We start from the raw sequence: 19,434 nt of genomic DNA, 5'->3' as shown, positions 1-19,434 counted from the left end.
ACAATCAGCCAAGATAAGTCTAAACAGGTTAGTCCCTTGTCTCCTCAGATCTTTAAAATCTTAAGATCTGTAGTTACTTGTTCTTAACACAATTTATTTTCCCAATTACACTTTCGCGGCCCAATACAACAGTTCTGCAAAGCTATCTGACAAATTCAAGTTGGTTTCTCAGCTGCCTGTTGTTTTTCGTTTGGAGTCTTTACTGATTTGTTTGTAAAACTCCTTCAAATACTCATAAACTGGTTTCAGCACTACCAGTACCTGCGTTGTACGAATTTCCGGTCGCAAAAGCCATGCCGGCATGCAGGGTGCCGCCTCACGAGAATTAACAGTGCTTACGTTCATGGTCACTAGTTACAAACGGATACCTTCAGTCTACCATTCATCAAACACAGGAGCATGATCTGATAACTGCTCAGAGTCAGACTAACAACTGAACACCATTTGTCAGTAGTTTCCTCCTCTTGCTGTCTCTTGTTGTAACCTCTCTTAGCCCGAGTGGGGCCGTCCAGCAGGACTTTAACCGCTACACTGGGCTTGGACTCCAGGAGCTCAAACAGCCTGAAGCACAAAACACACCAACACCACACTGCTGCTAAACTACAGAACACACACATACAGCAGATGTAGGCTATGAGCCTTCATGCCAGTGTGTCAGCATGTATGCAAGTTCCTATCGTAAAAAACACATTCAAGGTGGCAGTTATTACTGTGTGCTTGTTCGTGTATTTAGTATTGATGTCCACTCATAACAAATACACAGGGTTCTCAGGACAGTGCGGTCTGGCAGGGCCAGATTGGGAGCTGTCATGTGACTAATGTGCAGCACAGCTCCAACAGCTGACAGGACACTGGGCCCAGGGTCACTCTCACACACACACAGACACACACCCGAGTACACGGACACACACACAGGCAGCCCAGATGGAGAGCTGTGCAGGCCTGCTGTGACTACTGTAGCATCAGGTTAACAAGAAAACAGGTCAGACTGCAGAGCAGTGTGTAACATGTTGACATGCTCTGTCCAAACAGCCTGGATAGATGATGCCTCATGAAATAATGACATGGATGTCCAACAGAAACGAGGGATAAACAGCAGAGCGGGTGAATAATTAACGGGAAAATACAGGCTTAATCAAAACAATGACCAAACGCAGATTTTGATTACCCTGTGAAGTAGCGTGGGATCATGGGAGATGTTGTCTCATTACACACATTACAATCATTCAGCTTCCACAGGTTAGTATTTCTTAATTGTTACAGTGGCAGCTGAATTATCTGCAGGTCTCCTCCTCTTCAAAACTAACCGAACGGATCAGTAACATCTGAATAAAGCAGATTCAATTTCAAGATAACGTTTGCTCAGCCTTTTACTTGAGAACCAGACGTCCCATGATAAGATATTCGAATAGGTCAAAATATGTATGTATGTAGTAACAAAAAATCAGAAAATGTGTCTTAAAACTTGATTAAAAGTCAATGGACTGTTGTTTAAAAGTGATATAAATGACAGACACAACAATATAATATATAACAAAGCTCAAGTCCTTTTAGAAACTTTCAAATGAAATGTTGCTTATACATTTGACTAAAACTAAAAGTGAGTAAATGGATGTTCAAACAAAGAGGAAATGGCCCGAAAGACAAAATACTGACCGGCTGTTTTCTGTCAGCTCTTCCAGTTTGACTCCCAGCGAGCAGCACTCGTCCTTCAGCTTCCTGATCAGGGAATTCTGGGAACTCAGCAGCCCATCCAGTTCTCCAACTGCAATGGATCATGGGAAAGTTGTTGGTTATTGTGAGGTCAACTATAGTGGGTGACTTTGAGGAGCTGTCAGAGATCCTGTCCGCACAGACACTGATTCATGCAACGCATCACTTCATTTACACACCTTTACTTTACAGTCCACACGCTCAATAAAAAATCGACAGGAACAAATGAATATTACCTGACTACTGTACTGTACATGAGACACATTTTGAGTCAATGCAAGGTTTTCTGATGCTGTGCATTGAATACAAAGTGAACACACTAAAAAAACAGACACAATTAAATAATGCTTTAAAATTATATGCGTATTTTATAGAAAAAACTATTTAAAAAAACGTCAAAAAGCTTCTTTCTTTCAAATTCACAGATCAAACAAGCTTAGTGAACAACAAGCTCAAGCTGCGGTTAAACGTACGTCAGAATAAAAAATGGATAGAATACGAAATTGAATTTCCTTAGAATTTATTTATTTTCATTTAAAGTGGACCTATCATGCTATATTTGAATAATATAGTGTAGGACCATACCTATATAAGGCATATTTATACTTTTTTTTTTTCAAAATACCAAACAGATCATGCATTTTAGCCATGCCTCATTTTGCTCTATTTGACATTTTTTAGCTCTGTTTTTGCAAGGGCTGATTCTGTGAGAACAGCACCATCTAGAGGCCTGGCATATGTACTACAGCGTCTCCAGGGCTTTCGAACGGCAATGGCCGTGGCTGTCTCCTCCTGATTGGTGGAGTTGGCCCAATAGCCGTAGCGCCACCGTCCTGACGTCAGGACAGTGTTAAAATCTGGATCAGTTTTTATCAGATCCGTTGCAGCCCCTTTTTTAGAGATTTGGGTATGGAGGAAATAGAGAGGGTTGTGTTTTCTGACACTTGGTGAGTTCCCTGGAACACCGGGGACACATATTCATGTATAAAAGACGTACAAAAGTGCATTTTGCATGATAGGTCCCCTTTAAGTTACATTACATTTCATTTAGCTGACGCTTTTATCCAAAGCGACTTACAATTACCAATTACAGGGACATTCTCCCTGGAGTAACTGAAGTTACAATTTATAAAGAAGAAAAATACATTGTGGATCTAATCAGTAATGCTAGTATGATTCAATACAACTACCTGATGTACTGTATAATAATAAAAGTTAGTAAAAACATAACTCAAAGGATAGTTAATTATCACCAACAATACATTTCCATTAACAGACTGAGCAAACAGCCAGAGGAGAACATCGACACTACGGACTAAACTGCACAATTAAATATAGTGTAACAAACACTGCAGCAAAAGTGAGATACATATGTCTCTTTGAATGTATTCCCAAAAATGCTTTGGTCGACATTCACATTAAAATCAAAACAACAGGCGGGGACGTACAGAGCACAAACACAGAGAACAGAGGATGGGAAAATAAAGAGTTTAGTGAGAAGGGTAAAATGAGATGGAGAAAGAGAGGGGGATTGTTGTTTGAAAGCGCTTTCTTTCTCCTTTCCACCCTTCCTGCCACGTCCTCATCCGCTCATGGGGGCCTCTTTCTGAACAATCCAACACTGGGCTTTCATCATTCCTTTGAAATGATCCACGTTCAGCTCTCCAACATATGTCTGCTCTTTTAAAAATAACAATGGCTGCCGTTTGGATTGAGGGAATGATCCACCTGCTCCTGCATTCTGTTACAGTCAACCCAAACCAAAAACACCAAGGACTCATAGTCTTTGAAAAGTAGCTCACACTTGTGAAGAGTTGCTTTTTTGCATACAGCAGAAAATAATCAGGGTGGGGGTAAGGAAAAGGAAGCGGGGGAAAAAAGTAGTGGAATAGCCATGATGAGAAATTCCTACGTTTTGATACTTACGTTATACCTGAAGGCTGAAATTTGACTCTACACTAAACGTCATTCTTTTTCATGCTCGATGTGCAACATAAATGCTATTAAAAACAGTATTATAAAAGGGAGAAATTACGACTAGGAGAGGCCGATTTCTTCTGATGTTTCACGTTATATTATTAACTGCACATGTGAGGTAACCCCGCTGACCTTTCCCAGCGTCTGTCCCCAGATGCCTGCCACAGAAGATGCATGCAGGGCAGAAATTGGACGCCGCAGAGCGTGAAACTAAACGACTCAAACTCGGAGACACACACACACGTACAGTACACTCAACAAAGTTTGGTCAGTGCTGGAAAAGTTGCATGAAGAATGCTAATTAGCTGAACAGGCTTTGAATGCGTCTGTCCATGCGTAGGCCAAAAAGAACCCTGGGACACAGAAACACAGCAGAACTGGCACTGGAAACAAACAGAGAAAGAAATTAGGGAGGGGGGGAGGGATGGAGAGAAGAAGCGTGGCATGTAGGGAGGGAGAGAGAGAAACAAATATCTGATATCATCTAGAGGCTGCTCTGTACACATTTATGAAAAAAAGACACAGAAAAAAGGTGGGAAGGAGTGAAGAAGAAGAGAAAGGGGGGGGGGGGGGGACGGATGCATGGAAGGACAAACGGACGGACAGAGAGGCGGGATTTGGAGAGCGGGAAAGCTAATTATCCAGCTCGTCTGTTGGGCAGCACGGGGAGAGGAAGTGATGCGAGCGACTAAAAGGACGTCCACCCCTCCATCCCCTCCCCGTCCACAGTTTCCTGCTGTGCTCTGATGTCAGCTCTCTTTAGACAACATGTGTGCTGCCGACATGCGCCAGAAACAAACCCTTTGTTTACCCCCCCCCTCCCTCCATCTATTCCTCCCTCTGTACCCTCCATCTTTGTTCTGCGTACCAGCAGGCTCCCTTGGTTGTTGAAGGGAACCACAGGTAAATAAAAAGATAGGGGCAGGGGAGGGAGGGGTTGAGGGTGGGTGGTGGGTTTGAGGGGGGGGGGGATCCAGATGGTGCAACAGATGTGCGAGCAGCAGCAGGCAGACAGACAGGGAGCGCTGGGTCTCTCTGCGCTGCTCCCATCACCTCTGCTGCTCTCTCGTCTCCTCTTACGGCTTCTGATTTGCTCTTTTGAGGTCACTTCACTTCCTGTCCGTCCCCTCCCACTCCGGACACGTTGTGCAGCTGGGAGCAGGGGGGGCACAGTAAAAGAGAAAAGCATCCTTTAACTGGAAGACGCAGGTTCAAGACCCTTTTCCAGCAAAGACCCTCCCTGCTGAAGTGTCCTTGAGGAAGAGGCTGAACCCGGTCTGTATCCGACCCTGATTAACTCTGCTGTTCTGCTCCTTGCAGTTCTGACTGTACAGACACAGTGTGCTCCATCATATTTAGTTCTGCTTTGTTCTGCCCCCCCCCCCCTCACACACACACCACAAAACAACTAATATGCATGTTTACCGCACTGAAAGAGGAGAGTTTATATTTTGCGCCTGTGCGGCTGTGTGGAGTTGTTCTCGTGTGTGTGTGTGTGTGTGTGTGTGTGTGTGTGTGTGTGTGTGTGTGTGTGTGTGTGTGTGTGTGTGTGTGTGTGTGTGTGTGTGTGTGTGTGTGTGTGTGTGCGTGTGCGGGTGCGGGTGTGTGTGTGTGTGTGTGTGTGTGTGGCCTGGTTACTGAAAAACATTTAATGCAGCTCTTTGGGGAGTCGGACCACCAACGTCTGCCTGATCCAATACAGCAGCCAGACCTGATCTCCTGCCATTCTAGCTTGAATGCCAAAGCATAGCAGACACAGGAAGGTAATATTTTCGGTTCAGTTTGTCGGTTGGCTTGCATGGCTTTCAGCAGGATGATGGAGAAACTAATGGCCCGACTTGGTAAAAGGTTTTAGCGTGGGCCAAGGATAAAATTAACATTCTGAGCCGATCCGATTGCCCTTCTAATTTAAAATGAAACTTAAGGTTGGCAAAATAATTATTATAGGGGTCATTTTATGCTTTTTGGGGTTTTCTCTTTCGTGTAGTGTGTTGTAGGTTGTTGTGCATGTAAACTGTCTGCAAAGGATAAAATCCCAAAGTTCCCTACAGAGGGAGTTTCTCTCCCACTAACACCCCCCCTGCCTGAAACATCTCGATTGTAGTTTTGTCATATAGCAGTGGCGGACTGGCCATCGGGACGAATCCCGATGGGCCGGTACCGAAGTGGGCCCCCACCCCCCCGTTGACAATTTACTAGTGGTACCGAAGTGGGCCGGTCGAGATGCCCGGGCTGATTTTTAGTCCCAGTCCGCCCCTGTCATATATTGACATCACTAGGTAACAATCACCCTTCTATTGGCTAGCTCCAACACATTGTACGTGATAGGCTGAGCGGCGGGACAACTCTAAGCGGTTCACCAATCAGAACAGAGCCGGCCAGCTAACCAATCAGAGCAGACTGGGCTCTGGTTTCAGACAGAGGGTGAAAAGAGGTGCTGCAGCACAGGCAGTATGAGAGAAATAAAGAGCTTTTTGAACATTAAAGCATGGAAACAAGTCACAGGAGAGACACTAAATACTGATATGAACCTGAAAATGAGCAAAATAAGGCCACTTAGAACGGACTGGCCTTAACAGTTCAAGGGAACATTTGAACTGTGACACATTCAAAACATGATGCAACAGATTATAGTGGACATCCATGAACAGCTAATGCACCTGACTCTAAACTGAATTGATTGATCCTTTAATAAGAACAATATTTGGGGGAAAAGAAAGGCAGGTTTTTTGAAGAGCTGATAGTCAACAAGACACTTAACTATATTTAAAAACATTCACAGAGGTGTGAAGCAGTCTAAGTGGAAGCACTGACCTCTCTGCTGGTGTTCCGCCTCCGTTTGCTCCAGCAGCGCAGACAGCTCTCTCTCTCTGTCCCGCGCTTTAAGAGTTGTAGACGCCAGTTCCTCTTCATGAGCCCGCTCTGCACTCTCTCTGTGCTGCCTGGGGGAAAAGAAACAGGGTGTTAAAGAAACATTTAAACCCAAACTTTTATAAAATAATAAAAAAATCCTCAAACAATGAATCATATTATTTATATACATTTGCCTCAGGCGGCTTTACAGCATGTAACACCCTCTGTTCTTAGACCCTTGCAACAGATAAAGAAAAAACGCCCCTAAAATTGTTTTTTAATAGCACCTCAGATAAAAATGCACAGGTTAGAAAAAAGCATGTTTTTTTATATGTACAATTTCATCACATAACTTACACCTACAGTGTGTGTAAAACCAGTTAGACCAAACAGAGATACTAAATGATGTTCTTTTGCTTAAGATGATTGATAACTCATCTCCTGCTTGTGGTGGAGAACATGTACATTTGAGGTGTTTTGAGTTTGGTTTGTTTTCAACTGCCCTATGACTAAAATGTTGAATTGTTTTAATCAAAAGTGATTAACTACACAAACAAAATTGCAGTGCTGAAAGCAGTACATTTTATAATTGCTCTCAAAATGACATGTGCAAACTAAGCAAGACAGTGATGTGAAACACCCAACATCATCATGAGTTATTTCCGAATGATCAAATTAAGGCCTTTCATTTGTTCAAGGATTAAAACAATGAATCAGGCAAAGTCAGCAACCTCTCAAAATATTCAAAATATATCGCTTAGGATTAGCAGATTGATCACAGCATTCCTACTAAATTCCACCATACTTGATTGTGAAGGATATCAATAACGTGAAAAGAGAAAGACTGATAGGTAAACACAGAGGTGAGAGAGAAAGCAGGACGAGAGCACACACTGTAAAAACAAGAGGATGAAATAAAGGACGGAGAGGAAAATGACAGGAAACACTCGGGGGGTAGAAGGGTAAAAGTGTCAGGCCACTGTCGGCTTTAAGACCCCTGAGTGATACTGCAGCTGTCTACAAAACACATGCACTTACACACCGACACACACACACACACACACACACAGACACACACAAAGATACAGTCGAGTACAGACTCTTTTGTAGTGTTGAAAAAAGATTGTTCTGCTCTGTGATTTAAGCTGATTGACATAGAACTTGCATCCAAATCATTCAGTTTCGAGCCATATTAATTGCCAAAGAAATGCAAACACTACGCAAAATAACATCAATCCATCAATCGGAGTCTGTAGTTCTGAAGAGGTCAACACATTTCAACACATTTGGTGCCAATCAAATCGCTTTGATCTCCACGTTTCTTCGTCTCAATATCTAAATTGTGCAGGTAAGAGGCAAATTGAGGTGTTCATCCCTGCATTTCACTCCAGTTTGCACCAAACTTTCTAACTCGGCTAAGTGTACCCAAACAACAGAGGAACAGACAAAGAAAAAAAATTACAAAGACAGGAAAAAAAACGAACAAATAAACAGAACTCTTCCTGAAGTCCAAAGGCGCTAATGAAGAGAGAATTCTCCAGTTTAAGTGAAAACTTTTCTCCCCTACAGCGCTTGGCCTGCATCTCTAAAGTGACCGCGTCTGTCTGTTCCTTCGTGTGTGTGTGTGTTCTCCTGCTGTCCTGCTGTCTGGGGTGTGAAAGCGGGTGGCGGGTGTGCAGGGGACACAAGGAGAGTGTGTGTGTCTGTACTCGTATGAGTGTGTGCGTGTGTGTGAGAGTGAATGAACCCCCGCTGGGCTTGAACAGCAGCCTGAGCCACCAAAGCGCACACCAGGGCTCAGCGGGAGATGGCGGGCAGGCGTTGCCAGCCATTTGGTCCTGCAAGAGGTTCCAGGGGGCCGTGTGTATTTGCGTATGCCTGTGTGTGTGTGCGATTGGGGGTGGTGGGTGTGGGGGGGTACTCACACCAGACCTGTTTACCCACCAATTAGCATCAGACAGACCGCCAGAAAGTTCCAGCAGTCAGCAATAGAGAGGTGGTGAGGAAGAGGAGAGCGATGAAAAACAGAAGAGGATAGAAAAGCAAAAAAAACACATTTGGCATCTGTTTGGTTTTTGCTGATAAACTGAACCAACATTTAACAAGTACATCTTAGTAAAGTTGTACAAAACAGAGTTGAACAACAGACTCTCGGGGACTGTATTTCTAGATGGGAGTGGGAGAACCTTGAGGAGCATTTTATGATTCTAAGTTTTGGTTCAATAAGTTAGGATTGAGGAGTTTACATTTCTGTGACAAGGGCCTAAAAGCTTCATCCAGAGCCAAATTAAAGTGGAAAGTCCGGCTAGTTTATGAAGTTATTTCCCCTGCGCCATTTTCTATTCCCAAACAAAATCAAGGCGTATACTTGCAAAGCGCTTTCACAAAATGGCTGCTGGTGAACACTGTCAAATTAAAGCATTAAATGGAGAAAGCGAAGGAGAGATGACAGTGGAGAGCCAAGCCCTGGAGCAGGCGTTGAGGGCGACGGGGAGAGCAGAGGCTGAATGTGTGGGGCTGGAGCTGGATAATTCTCCCTGGACAATAATCTGCCTTCCAGCTAATTGGGGAATGGGCTCTGGGTTGCTGCCTGTGGCAAGAACTGTTGTTTGGGCCTAGGAGGCAATAGACTGAATGTTCAGTTAGCGGATAGCTGGGCCTGTTTGTATTTGCCTGGCCTGATGCTCCGTAGGACAGCTTGATAAGTATGGCGAGAGCCGCATGGGCCAGCGGCCTAAGGTAGGCTGGAATAGCTCTGGGGCTGCGGCCAGGTACAGTGGCTGCTGGGTAAGTGGGAGGTGGCAGAGGCGGCGGCTGGCTGGTGAGATGGCTGGAGCGGTGAGGAAGAAGAGGGGGCCCAGTCTGCACGGCCTGCCTAAGTGGGCACTATTCAAGCTGTTGCCCATTAGATGTGGGGTGCCAGGGCCTGACCAAGCACGGAGTTTGCAGCACCCCATGGTGCAGCCGGCATCCCACGCCAGAACCACCAAATGCCGCGGTTTATCAGAGAACGAGCACAAATTGGAGTCAGACGGTGGACTTGGAGGAATTGGAGACACCCGCCAACGCCAGACACCACTGACCGCTGTGTGGACTAAAGTTAAAGAGACTATTGCAATACACACAGCATCACCCGATACACATACACACAAACTTAATACATACAGTTTATTAACTCACACATAAATAATATGACTTGATTCATTAAGCTGTCTAAACTTGAGGTTTTGGACGCAATATATAGAAGCAAATACTGTATACAGAGGATCTATTTGTACATTAAAACTAATGCAAAACTAAAGAAAAGAATACCTTAAACTAATGCATATTCATATTTATGCCCAGAGACGTTTCAGTGTTGCAAAATAACAGGTGTGAAATTAACATACAGGTGAACATAGTGTGAACTCAGCCTATAGCAGGGACACGTAAACACAGAAGCGTAGTTCGCAACAAAGAGCTGTTGAGGAGGAGATTGAGAATTAAGTGGAAGACCAGATTTAATAATACTATTTCTGTCACAGAGGACCATCTGTACTAATGACTATAATCATGGCAATTTTCCGTACATTGAATATTAACTCAAATTCCAAATGAGCTGTTTTAAAATGTCATTTTCATAAATAGACATTGTGCATTACCTGTCGAATCTTAGACTGCTTGTAACTCTTATATCTAAGTAATAGTATACACAAAAATTAATCATCTTGTATTTGAGGAATATCTTTAAAAGAAAGTTGCATTTAAAGACTATTTTTAGAGTGATGTACCTGTAGTCTCGAGACTTGCTGTTGATTTACTGAAATGCACTGATGCTTTACTATGAAATTACAACTGTTGTTGCCGAACTGCTCAAAATGTTGACACTCGTGCCGATTCATTTTTGTGGAGAGATTCCAGTGGATCCACAAGCTACTCATGATAGACTGCATCAATCAGCGCGCATTCATATTCCACCGTTTAATACGCAGAAGTACAAAGATGATTTCTGCTAATGTGTGAGTGGGCTTGTGTTTGTGACTGAGAGACGGTGAGACACAGGCCCGTCTGACCCGCACTGCCAACAAAGGAGGAGTGCACCGCCGAGAAAACAAAGTGACATATTGAACATTTGCTGCGTATCATTGACGCGGCGTACAATAAACATCTGAATTGTTTCACGCGATCTTCTCTCGCACGCACCTTGATGTGTTTTAGCACATTATTATTAAACCTTGAGGTGATGTAAGTCAATCTGCTCCCACATTTTTCTTCTGACACTCCTCCCCTTACAGTGTAGTTGCCAACTCATAGAGGCCTATTGTGAACCCGGAAATGTTGAGTACCCCAACGTTTTAGGTCAGGAATGTAAAGTATGGGTCCCAAGCACATAGAAACTGCAGGATGCTAACTTGCATATGTTGGGCAATTTGCACAAGTTGCATTAATTAGCGTTAAATTGCATTATAGCCGCTGCAGACAATGCCGGCAATCAGAATATTATCTCGCAGCTTTTCTTATGAAATCACACACAGCTGGATGTAGCCTAGCCGCAGCTTTACCCCGTGTCCACTCTATCTATCTGTCCATATATCCGTCTGCGCTCATCTCTCCTCCGATTCTTTTTTTCTGCCGTTTCCATCTCTCCCTCCTTCCTCCTATTTTCCCTCCCACCCTATTTTTTCCTGTAACTAAACTGGCTGTGTCTCTCTCCATCTGCTGGTTCTTCCTTCAGCGGCCCTGCACCTGTTCACACCTCCTCTCCTGTTGGCCACCTCTTCTCTCTTCTCCCCTCTCTCTCCCCCCCCCCCCCTTTATCTCCCTCTCTCTCTCCCTCCCTCCCTCCCTCTCTATCAGTGCGGTGCTGCCAGGCCCGTTTCCTGGCTCAGTTAGCCTCTCTGTCATTCAATCCATCTGTCGGCAAGTCAACTTTGTTTACAGCGGGTGGCCCAAGCCTCTTTTCTTCTTCAAGGAGCGCTAAAGCCCCCCCCCACTGCCACCAAGGTCAGCAGCAAGCCAATCCTCATGGAAAACTAAAAACTGCAACTGTTAAATGAACAGAAACTCATCCCCCAGCACACATGTACACGTAGGGAGAATAACTCTCTAGAAACATGCACATCCTAAATGTTTCTCAATGAGACATGCATGTAGACACGGAGAGATACATCAACAGAAACAACCATTAGAGCACACATTCCCTCAGAGAAAAGCCCAGCTCTAGATCCTAGTAATTAGCAGCTGATTGGCCTCTGTCATCATCTATCTGCTCACAAGACACAGTGAGGGAAGTTTAAAAGACTCAATTGGCACAGATGACTGATGGACAAAAATTGAAACTGTTAAATTGACAGAAAAAATGATATGTTCCCCTCATCCTCAGGCAAACATGCACAAGTAAGGACAATAACTTGAAATATGCACATCTTAAATGTTTCACTCTCTCGTGCCTATGAATAAAGACATGCATGTACAGCTACAAATACACAACCCAAACAGAAACAAATATTTGGCGTTGCAGCACACATTCCCTCAGAGAAAAAACCCAGCTCTAGATTGTGGTAATTAGCAGCTGATTGCCCTCTGTCATCATCTATCTGCTCACAAAACGAGAGAAGTTTAAAAGACTTAATTGGCACAGATGACTGATGGTCTTAACACAGGAGCGGACTGGCAGCGCAGGCATCTGTGATTTTTTAAAATAAACACACAGCATACGTACAATATGCTCCCATACTGACCCAATCCAGAAACCCAGGACTCAACATGAGTGTCAAATCTGTGCCCTACAGAAATAGTCGCGGGAAGCATATGTGGCATATGTGGCAGGGCGGTAGGTCAAATCAATTTCAGCTCAGAAGGTAAATGATAGGCTCAAATGAGTTATTATTAATCAGGATACCGGATTTACTTGTCATTAGACATTTGATAAAGTGAAGAGTTATATATAAATGTCATATTGTAAATGTAAAACAAAAATGTATAATTTGAAAATTAAAAAAATAACCAAACAGCTGCTGACATATACAAATTGCATAAATCCGAAAATGGGAGAATGATTTGGGAACTGAATATAGAAGATGATTGGCAAGCATCTATAAACTTAATCAGAACCACATTTATATGTAACAGACTGAGGGAAACCCAGTATACAATTATTCACAGGCTGCATATTACTCCTGTCACCTTACATGAAATAGACAGTTGCATTTCCATTTAGGGTCATTCTAATAGGGGACATATTTACATTGCTTTTGGGAATGTAAATTCATATTGAGATTCTTGGCTAGGGAAATAAATGGGATATTAAGAAAGACCCTAGTGTTTTCCTTCTAGGTGTTGTGCGTTCCGTCTTGTGTTAGTATTTGTTTATTTTATTTTTACATTTTCATTTGCGATGCTAATCTATCAAGACGAAAAAAAAGAGAGATGACAGCATTTCAGATGAGAAAACAGCGAGAGAGAAAGGTGTGCAAACTAAAACTTTTTTGCCACATGCAGTGTTGAAATTCACTTCACACCTGAGATATAGCTGATGTTCTTCAAACGCCCCTCACCCCTCCCACCCTGTCATAAGCTTGAGGGCAACTGGCAGGAAGTAACATGTGCCATCTCTCTCCCTCTCATTACCAACCCAATTCCTCTTAAGTGAACTCTTCTGTTATCTTCTAACTTCCTCACCTCTTTTCCTCATTTCCTAAACTCTCTCTCCTCGCTCCTGGGCCATTAGATCAGATGCCTAGTGAGGGAGAGGCGGCCATTGAGGTGGAAAACAAAGAGAGGCTTTTTTAAACTCAGTGGGGGGCACTGAGGCTGGAGAAGGAACTGTAGGGGGGCTGGTGCCCATCCGGTACAAACACCATCGCCAGCCTCACTGCTTCTCTCCTCTGCTCCCCTTTGCCTCCTCTGTGCCAGCCACAAATTCTCTCTAAATGTAAAACTTCCTAAACTCCTTCTCCTCCAGAACTCCCATATGTCCTCTTCTCTTTCATCCACCTTTATCTTTCCGCCCTTCTTTCCATTTCCAGCCTCAGTGTCATAGTCTCCCTTCTTAATCGTGTCTCAGTTTATATCTCCTTACCGGCAGATTAAACAGCTCAGGGTCGTGTCAATGTGACTTTAAACCGGGTTCACACAGACCTTTGTTTGAACAAGGAGCCTGCATGTTATTATGCATAAATATAGCTGTGGTATTTTTGGCATTTTCATCACGTGCATTAATATATACAAAAGCTGTAAGAAGAAGGCAGCGACAGACCTTTTGAAGTATGTTTGTCTTTTTGAAAAAGGTAGTTTTTTAATATATTTTAAATCTATGTTAATTTTGTTTCATGTTAGGACTTCTTATGATAATCATTATACAGTAAACAAAATAAACATTCTTTCTCATAATATCAATGCAAACCTGTCATCATCTTTGTCATCAATTATTCATTTTCATTCAGATGTCATACTCCTAATAAAACGTTGGTCAATAGAGTAGCTTTGATTGGTTTCAAATGTAGCATTTTGGATTTGAACTAAAGACAATGTCTCACATACAGTGCCGACGGAGGAGTTTGCGGGGGGGGCATCCTGCTGTCTTCTCCCGTCAACATGCAACCCTTAGTCTGCGTCATTCTCTACACTCCAGTCTGTTCCTTCTGTATCTCCCGGAGTATCTCCAATAAGATGCTATGTCAAACCTGTCTCCCCCAGTGGTGTAAAGTATATTTACTCAAGTACTGTACTTAAGTACAATTTGAGGGACTTGTACTTTACTTGAGTATGTCCATGTCTGGCTACTTTGTACTTCCAACTACAATTCAGAGGTAAACTGTGTACTTTTACTCCACTACATTTATTTATACCTTAAGTCACTTCGCAGCTTTGGATTATTGATGTGAAATATAATCAACACTTAAATAAGACCTTGGTTACACCTGGAGTAACAACATTCACAAGCTACCCTGCAGCATACACTTTAATTAAAACCAGCTCCACCTTTACCAGCTTTGATGATACTTTAATGCATCAATAATTATAATCAAAACATATAATATTTATTATTCTGAAATGGGCCTATCTGCATAATGAGTACTGTAAGTATATGCGTATGCTAATACATTTGTTATTTTACTTGAGTAACATTGTGATTGCAGGACTTTTACTTGTAACAGAGTATTCATACACTCTGGTAGTTCTACTTTTACTTAAGTACAAGATCTGAGTACTCCTCTGATCTCCCCCTACCCAATCTTTTGCTGTCTTTGTGTTCATACTCTGATACAATCTGCTGACGGGGGCTTTGCCCTGCTACCTGCGAGGCACTGCTGTGGCCTCAAATGATAGCAGAAAGAAAGGGATGGATTGATGCAAGAGTAAAAACTAAAAAGAAGAACAAAGAGCAGCTATATGAAGGGTACAAAATGAATAGGATGCAAAGATAAAAGCATAGATCAGTCAGGTAAGAGAGAGTGACAGAGGTAACAGAGAGAGATGAGGGGGAAGAAAGAGCAGAGAGCGCTTCTGTCATGTTGGATGAAAGCTGTGCCTACTGGGCAGTGGGCACAGTGTAGAGTCACTGATGGTGCCACCCTCACAGCAGGAGTGTGTGAAGGCACAAGGTTGACCAGATGACTGACACACACACACGCACACACACACAGATTACTAAGGATGCATAAGATCCTTGAAGTGGTGGCTTTACGTAAATGTACTCCACAAGAGGGAGGGAAAGAAGAGGTGAAGAGTGGATGGTGGATGCATGGCGGAGGGCTGGTGCTCTCCCCTCTGTTCCCTGTCCTCCAGCAGTAGTGTCTGTATGTAGGCCAGTGTCCCAGGGCACACTTGGCTGGGGTGACAACAGTTGTAGCCGACAGATTTGCCTCCATCTTGCCTGAGGTCTCCCAGTCAGCGATCTGTCTCTTCGATCCATTCCCAGCCCCGCAGGATGGACGGATTACAGCTCTGGTTAATAATTCTGCTAATATCGCGTGGGATTTTCCACTGCTGAATTTATAGCATCTAAAGTTTGACCACTGTGATATTTCTAGCACAATTACAGGGTAAGTGTAAGCATGGCTAGCTAACAGGGGGAAATTGTATAGTTTATCCACTGTAAGAAACAAAAAAACATTCATCTGCTACTCAGTAATATGTATCTAATACCTAATATATATATATCATTCCAATAACTTGTATATAGACTCGTACTGCACTATTCCACATCATCACTTTATTTTATAACTATTTTTCTTTTTGTATTGCTCTTGCTCTTATTGTTATTATGTTATTATGTTGCATTGTTGGAGAAGCCTGTGACATAAGATTTTCAACTACATAATTACTCTGTAGCTATGTTAGTTTGACAATAAAGAACCTTGAACCTTGAAAAGGGATGATGGATGGAAGGAGAAGTGAAGATGGAAATGTGTAAGACTGGATCTGTAAACCAGCACATCACAAAATAATATCGGCCGAACATCTGTACAGAAAAAGATCCTAGACCACATTACTCATACAGTTGTCAGGAGGCGTCAATAAGGGTTGCATTTTTCAAAAACCCCTGAAGACTGAGCCCATCTTCTTGAGTTCTTTAGTTTGGTCTTTGTATGGATACTGTATCATCGGCCATTAGTCAAAAGTATTGATGTTGCACACAATGACATGCTTTAGGTAACTTGAGAAGCTCTAGATGGCTTTTATTTGTTTTACTTTGTCTTTTAAGCAAACATATACGCATGTCAATGTGAATATTGTTTTGAAGTGATAGTTAGGATCAACTATATGTTACTGCTTAAGAGGCAATCATTTTAAAAAGGTACCGTATACTGCTTATTTCCCTGAACTGTTTCAAAACATTTTGTATTTCCATTTGTATTAGTGCCAAGCTTGACACGTTAAAAAAACACGTTATTCGTTAATCACTGTCACATCAAGTGAGTAAACACAGATGGATTTACAATCAGACTAGAGAAAGGAAGATGCAGCAGAGAAAGACACTAAGTCATTGTGACAGAAAGACAAAAGGAGATAGAGAGTCAAAGGAACTGAAAGATAAAAGACCAAGTGGGTCTCAACAGATTGAGAGAGAGAGACAGCGAGAGTGCAGAGAGGTGAGAAGGCAGGATGGCAGAGAGGGCACTCCGACAGCGAGGAGAGAAGAACGCGGCAAGGTCTCGTCACCGAGCCAACGGGCCCACCACTGTCAACATCATGGCACTCTGTGGTACACACACACATACACACACACACACACACACATGCACACGCACACACACACATACACTGCTGGCCAACGGCCCTCCCAGCTGCCCTATCCGTAACTGTCTGATTAGTTGTGCTAAGCAGCCCCTCCCCTGCCAACCATGGTGCCATCTGCTACCCAACAACATGGCTGCCGACCAGCCAAGCACACACACACACACACACACACACACACACACAATCACACAAAAATACACAGCAAGCCTCATACCTGGCTCTGCCCCGCTGCTGTCACACAGACACACACATCAAACTTCACAGACACAGGTGTAGCCCAAAGGTAACAACACTTAACATTCGCACAAAACTGAACGCAGCCTGGCAAACGAGTCAACACTCATGCATGTGTCAGACACACACACACACACACACACACACACACACACACACACACACACACACAGTTGTAGAGGTTGTGTGTGTAGTGACAGCGGTTAAGCACTGTTAATGCCAGGTAGAAAGAATGATGCTGTGCGTGTGCGTGCGTGTGTGTGTGTGCGTGTGTGTGTTCGCTGGCAGTGCTTGAAGGTTCATTATGGCCCCCACCTCTCTGAGCGACTGCAGCCCGCGTGGCGCCCTGGCCCTTTTATTCCGGGCCGTGATTGGACAAGGGCCTCCCGCCGAGTTGGTTTGCAGCAGTTTTGTCGCGCCCAGATTTCACTCGCTGCTCAAAGCGAGCCTCTGGCGGGACGCGGCATCTGCTGCCTCACCTTCCTCATTTACACTTCTCCGCCCTCACACACACACACACACACACACACACACTGTTCTGTTCACCGCCTTTCCAGACCTTGCTATCACGATGTACAACAGAGGGGAGGAAAAAAATAGAGACAGAACTAGGTTTAGGTGGAGAGAGAGCAGCAGCAGCGTGACATGTTTAATAGAGTTTGGGGAACTTTGGATATAAAGTCACAGCGGTTGGTCTGGAGCTTTTTATTTCTCTGCCTCTCAGCATCCATCTTCTGATTTCAGGGTCACAGAGAGGAGAATGCAGCCTAAAACACAGAAAAACGCTGTCTTCTTTTCTAGCTCCATCTACTTGTAACTTATCCTTTTCACAGACTACTTTATTAAGATTGCTGAATGTCTATTATTGGCTACATTTTGCTCTGTATTGGCACATAACCTCTTCTTTATTAACTTGGTGAGTTTCAATTCTACAAATGACAATACAGCGGGATATATAATCCCTCAAACATGTTCTAGATATGCCCTGGTGCCCAGCTGGAGTACTTCCACAGGGAGGCATCTTGATCTCATGCCTATACTGCATCAATTGGCTTCTTTCATTTCAAAGAGGTAGGTGTCCATGCTCCTCATATTCCTTTCCAAACTCCCCTCATCTTGCTACTGCCAGGCTTTAAGACTATCTCAGTTATCCCTCACTCTCCAGAATCCTCCATCAGTGTCCAAATGTTCTACCTCCAGTCAAGTCAAATCAACTTAATCTATTCAGGCCATTATCAGAAATCAGAAATATGCTTTAAAAAAAGCGATGTACAACCTGGACAGCATATGACACTAGCTGGGTGTCAAACTCAACTTCATCGCGGGCCTCATCAGCATTATGGTTGCACTCAAAGGGCCGGTTGTAACTTTAAGACTATATAAAAATACATTTATAAATATTTAATATATATAAAATAATGTATTATATTACATTATTGCCTCTGCATTGGATTATTAGGATAGGGTAATAACTTCATAATTAACTACGTCTGAAATCAGAAGTCTATGGCAAAAAATTGCAAGTCTCTTCAGTGCGCATGTCACAAAATGATTTAAAAAGAAAAGCACATTCTGGAAAAAAATGTCAAAATCTAAAAAAAGAAGTGACATTTTGAAAAAAAATTATATTTTGAAAAAAGAGTCAAAGTCAAATTTGAGATGCATTGTGGGACATGTAGTTTATGGGCAACGTGCTTCTGTAAATCGGCATGTAACCATATAATAAACATATTATATTCTTTGCAAGCTCTTGTGGGGCCACAGGAAGTGAAGTCACGGGCTGGATTTGGCCCCCGGGCCTTGAGTTTGACACCCCTGCTTTAGATAATCAAAACTCTGACCCAAAAAAGTTTAGCGAATAAAAAGAAGAGACCTCCTCGTACATTCCTTGTACGATGTGAGGGTCTAAGGACAGAGGGTGTCGTATTGTCATACTGATATTCTGTACAAACTGTGAAGTCCACTGAGACAAATGTAACATTTGTGATATTGGGCTATATAAATAAACATTGATTGATTGATTGATTGATTGACCTCCTCAGTTATCCTCCTTGCAAATAACACTCATAATGAAAAGAGTCAAAAGCATTCAGTGTTGTTTTTCCATTCAAAGATGCACTTCATGGTTTCATTTCATTCATTTAAAGGTGGGGTAGGTAATTCACTTCAGAAACACTTTTTGTTATATTCCATGGAATGCTCTTAACATCCCGATAGCAATGAATATATTAAATGCTTTGACAATAAATACATTAAAAAAAAATGTCATCTGTGGAAGCCGTGGCGCTGTAAAAAGCACGACCAGTCATTTTAGCCGGCCCGGCTAAAATAACTGGATGGCCTACCTGCCTGTCAGCCTTCCATCTCGTGCACAAACTTATCTCGTGCCCTCATTGGTCATGTGTGCGTTCGTGTGTGTTGGAGGAGGGGCTC

The 19,434-nt window shown here is 43.1% G+C and overlaps 1 protein-coding gene across 1 annotated transcript in view; it reads right to left on the bottom strand.

Moving 5' to 3' along the window:
- Positions 1-19,434, bottom strand: part of sdccag8 (SHH signaling and ciliogenesis regulator sdccag8) — a 50,271-nt gene that overhangs the window by 17,855 nt on the left and 12,982 nt on the right. Inside the window, exons 14-15 of the mRNA XM_034152346.1 lie at positions 6,505-6,632; positions 1,657-1,765 (exon numbers count right to left, since the gene is read on the bottom strand). Of these exons, the coding sequence (XP_034008237.1) occupies positions 1,657-1,765; positions 6,505-6,632 (237 nt within the window). The remainder of the gene's footprint in view (positions 1-1,656; positions 1,766-6,504; positions 6,633-19,434) is intronic.

This window comes from Trematomus bernacchii, unplaced genomic scaffold, assembly GCF_902827165.1.
Source record: "Trematomus bernacchii unplaced genomic scaffold, fTreBer1.1, whole genome shotgun sequence".
In the NCBI taxonomy this organism is placed as follows: Eukaryota; Metazoa; Chordata; class Actinopteri; order Perciformes; family Nototheniidae; genus Trematomus; species Trematomus bernacchii.
The sequence above is the reverse complement of the archived record's forward strand: the minus strand, read 5'-3'. Positions and strand labels throughout refer to the sequence as shown.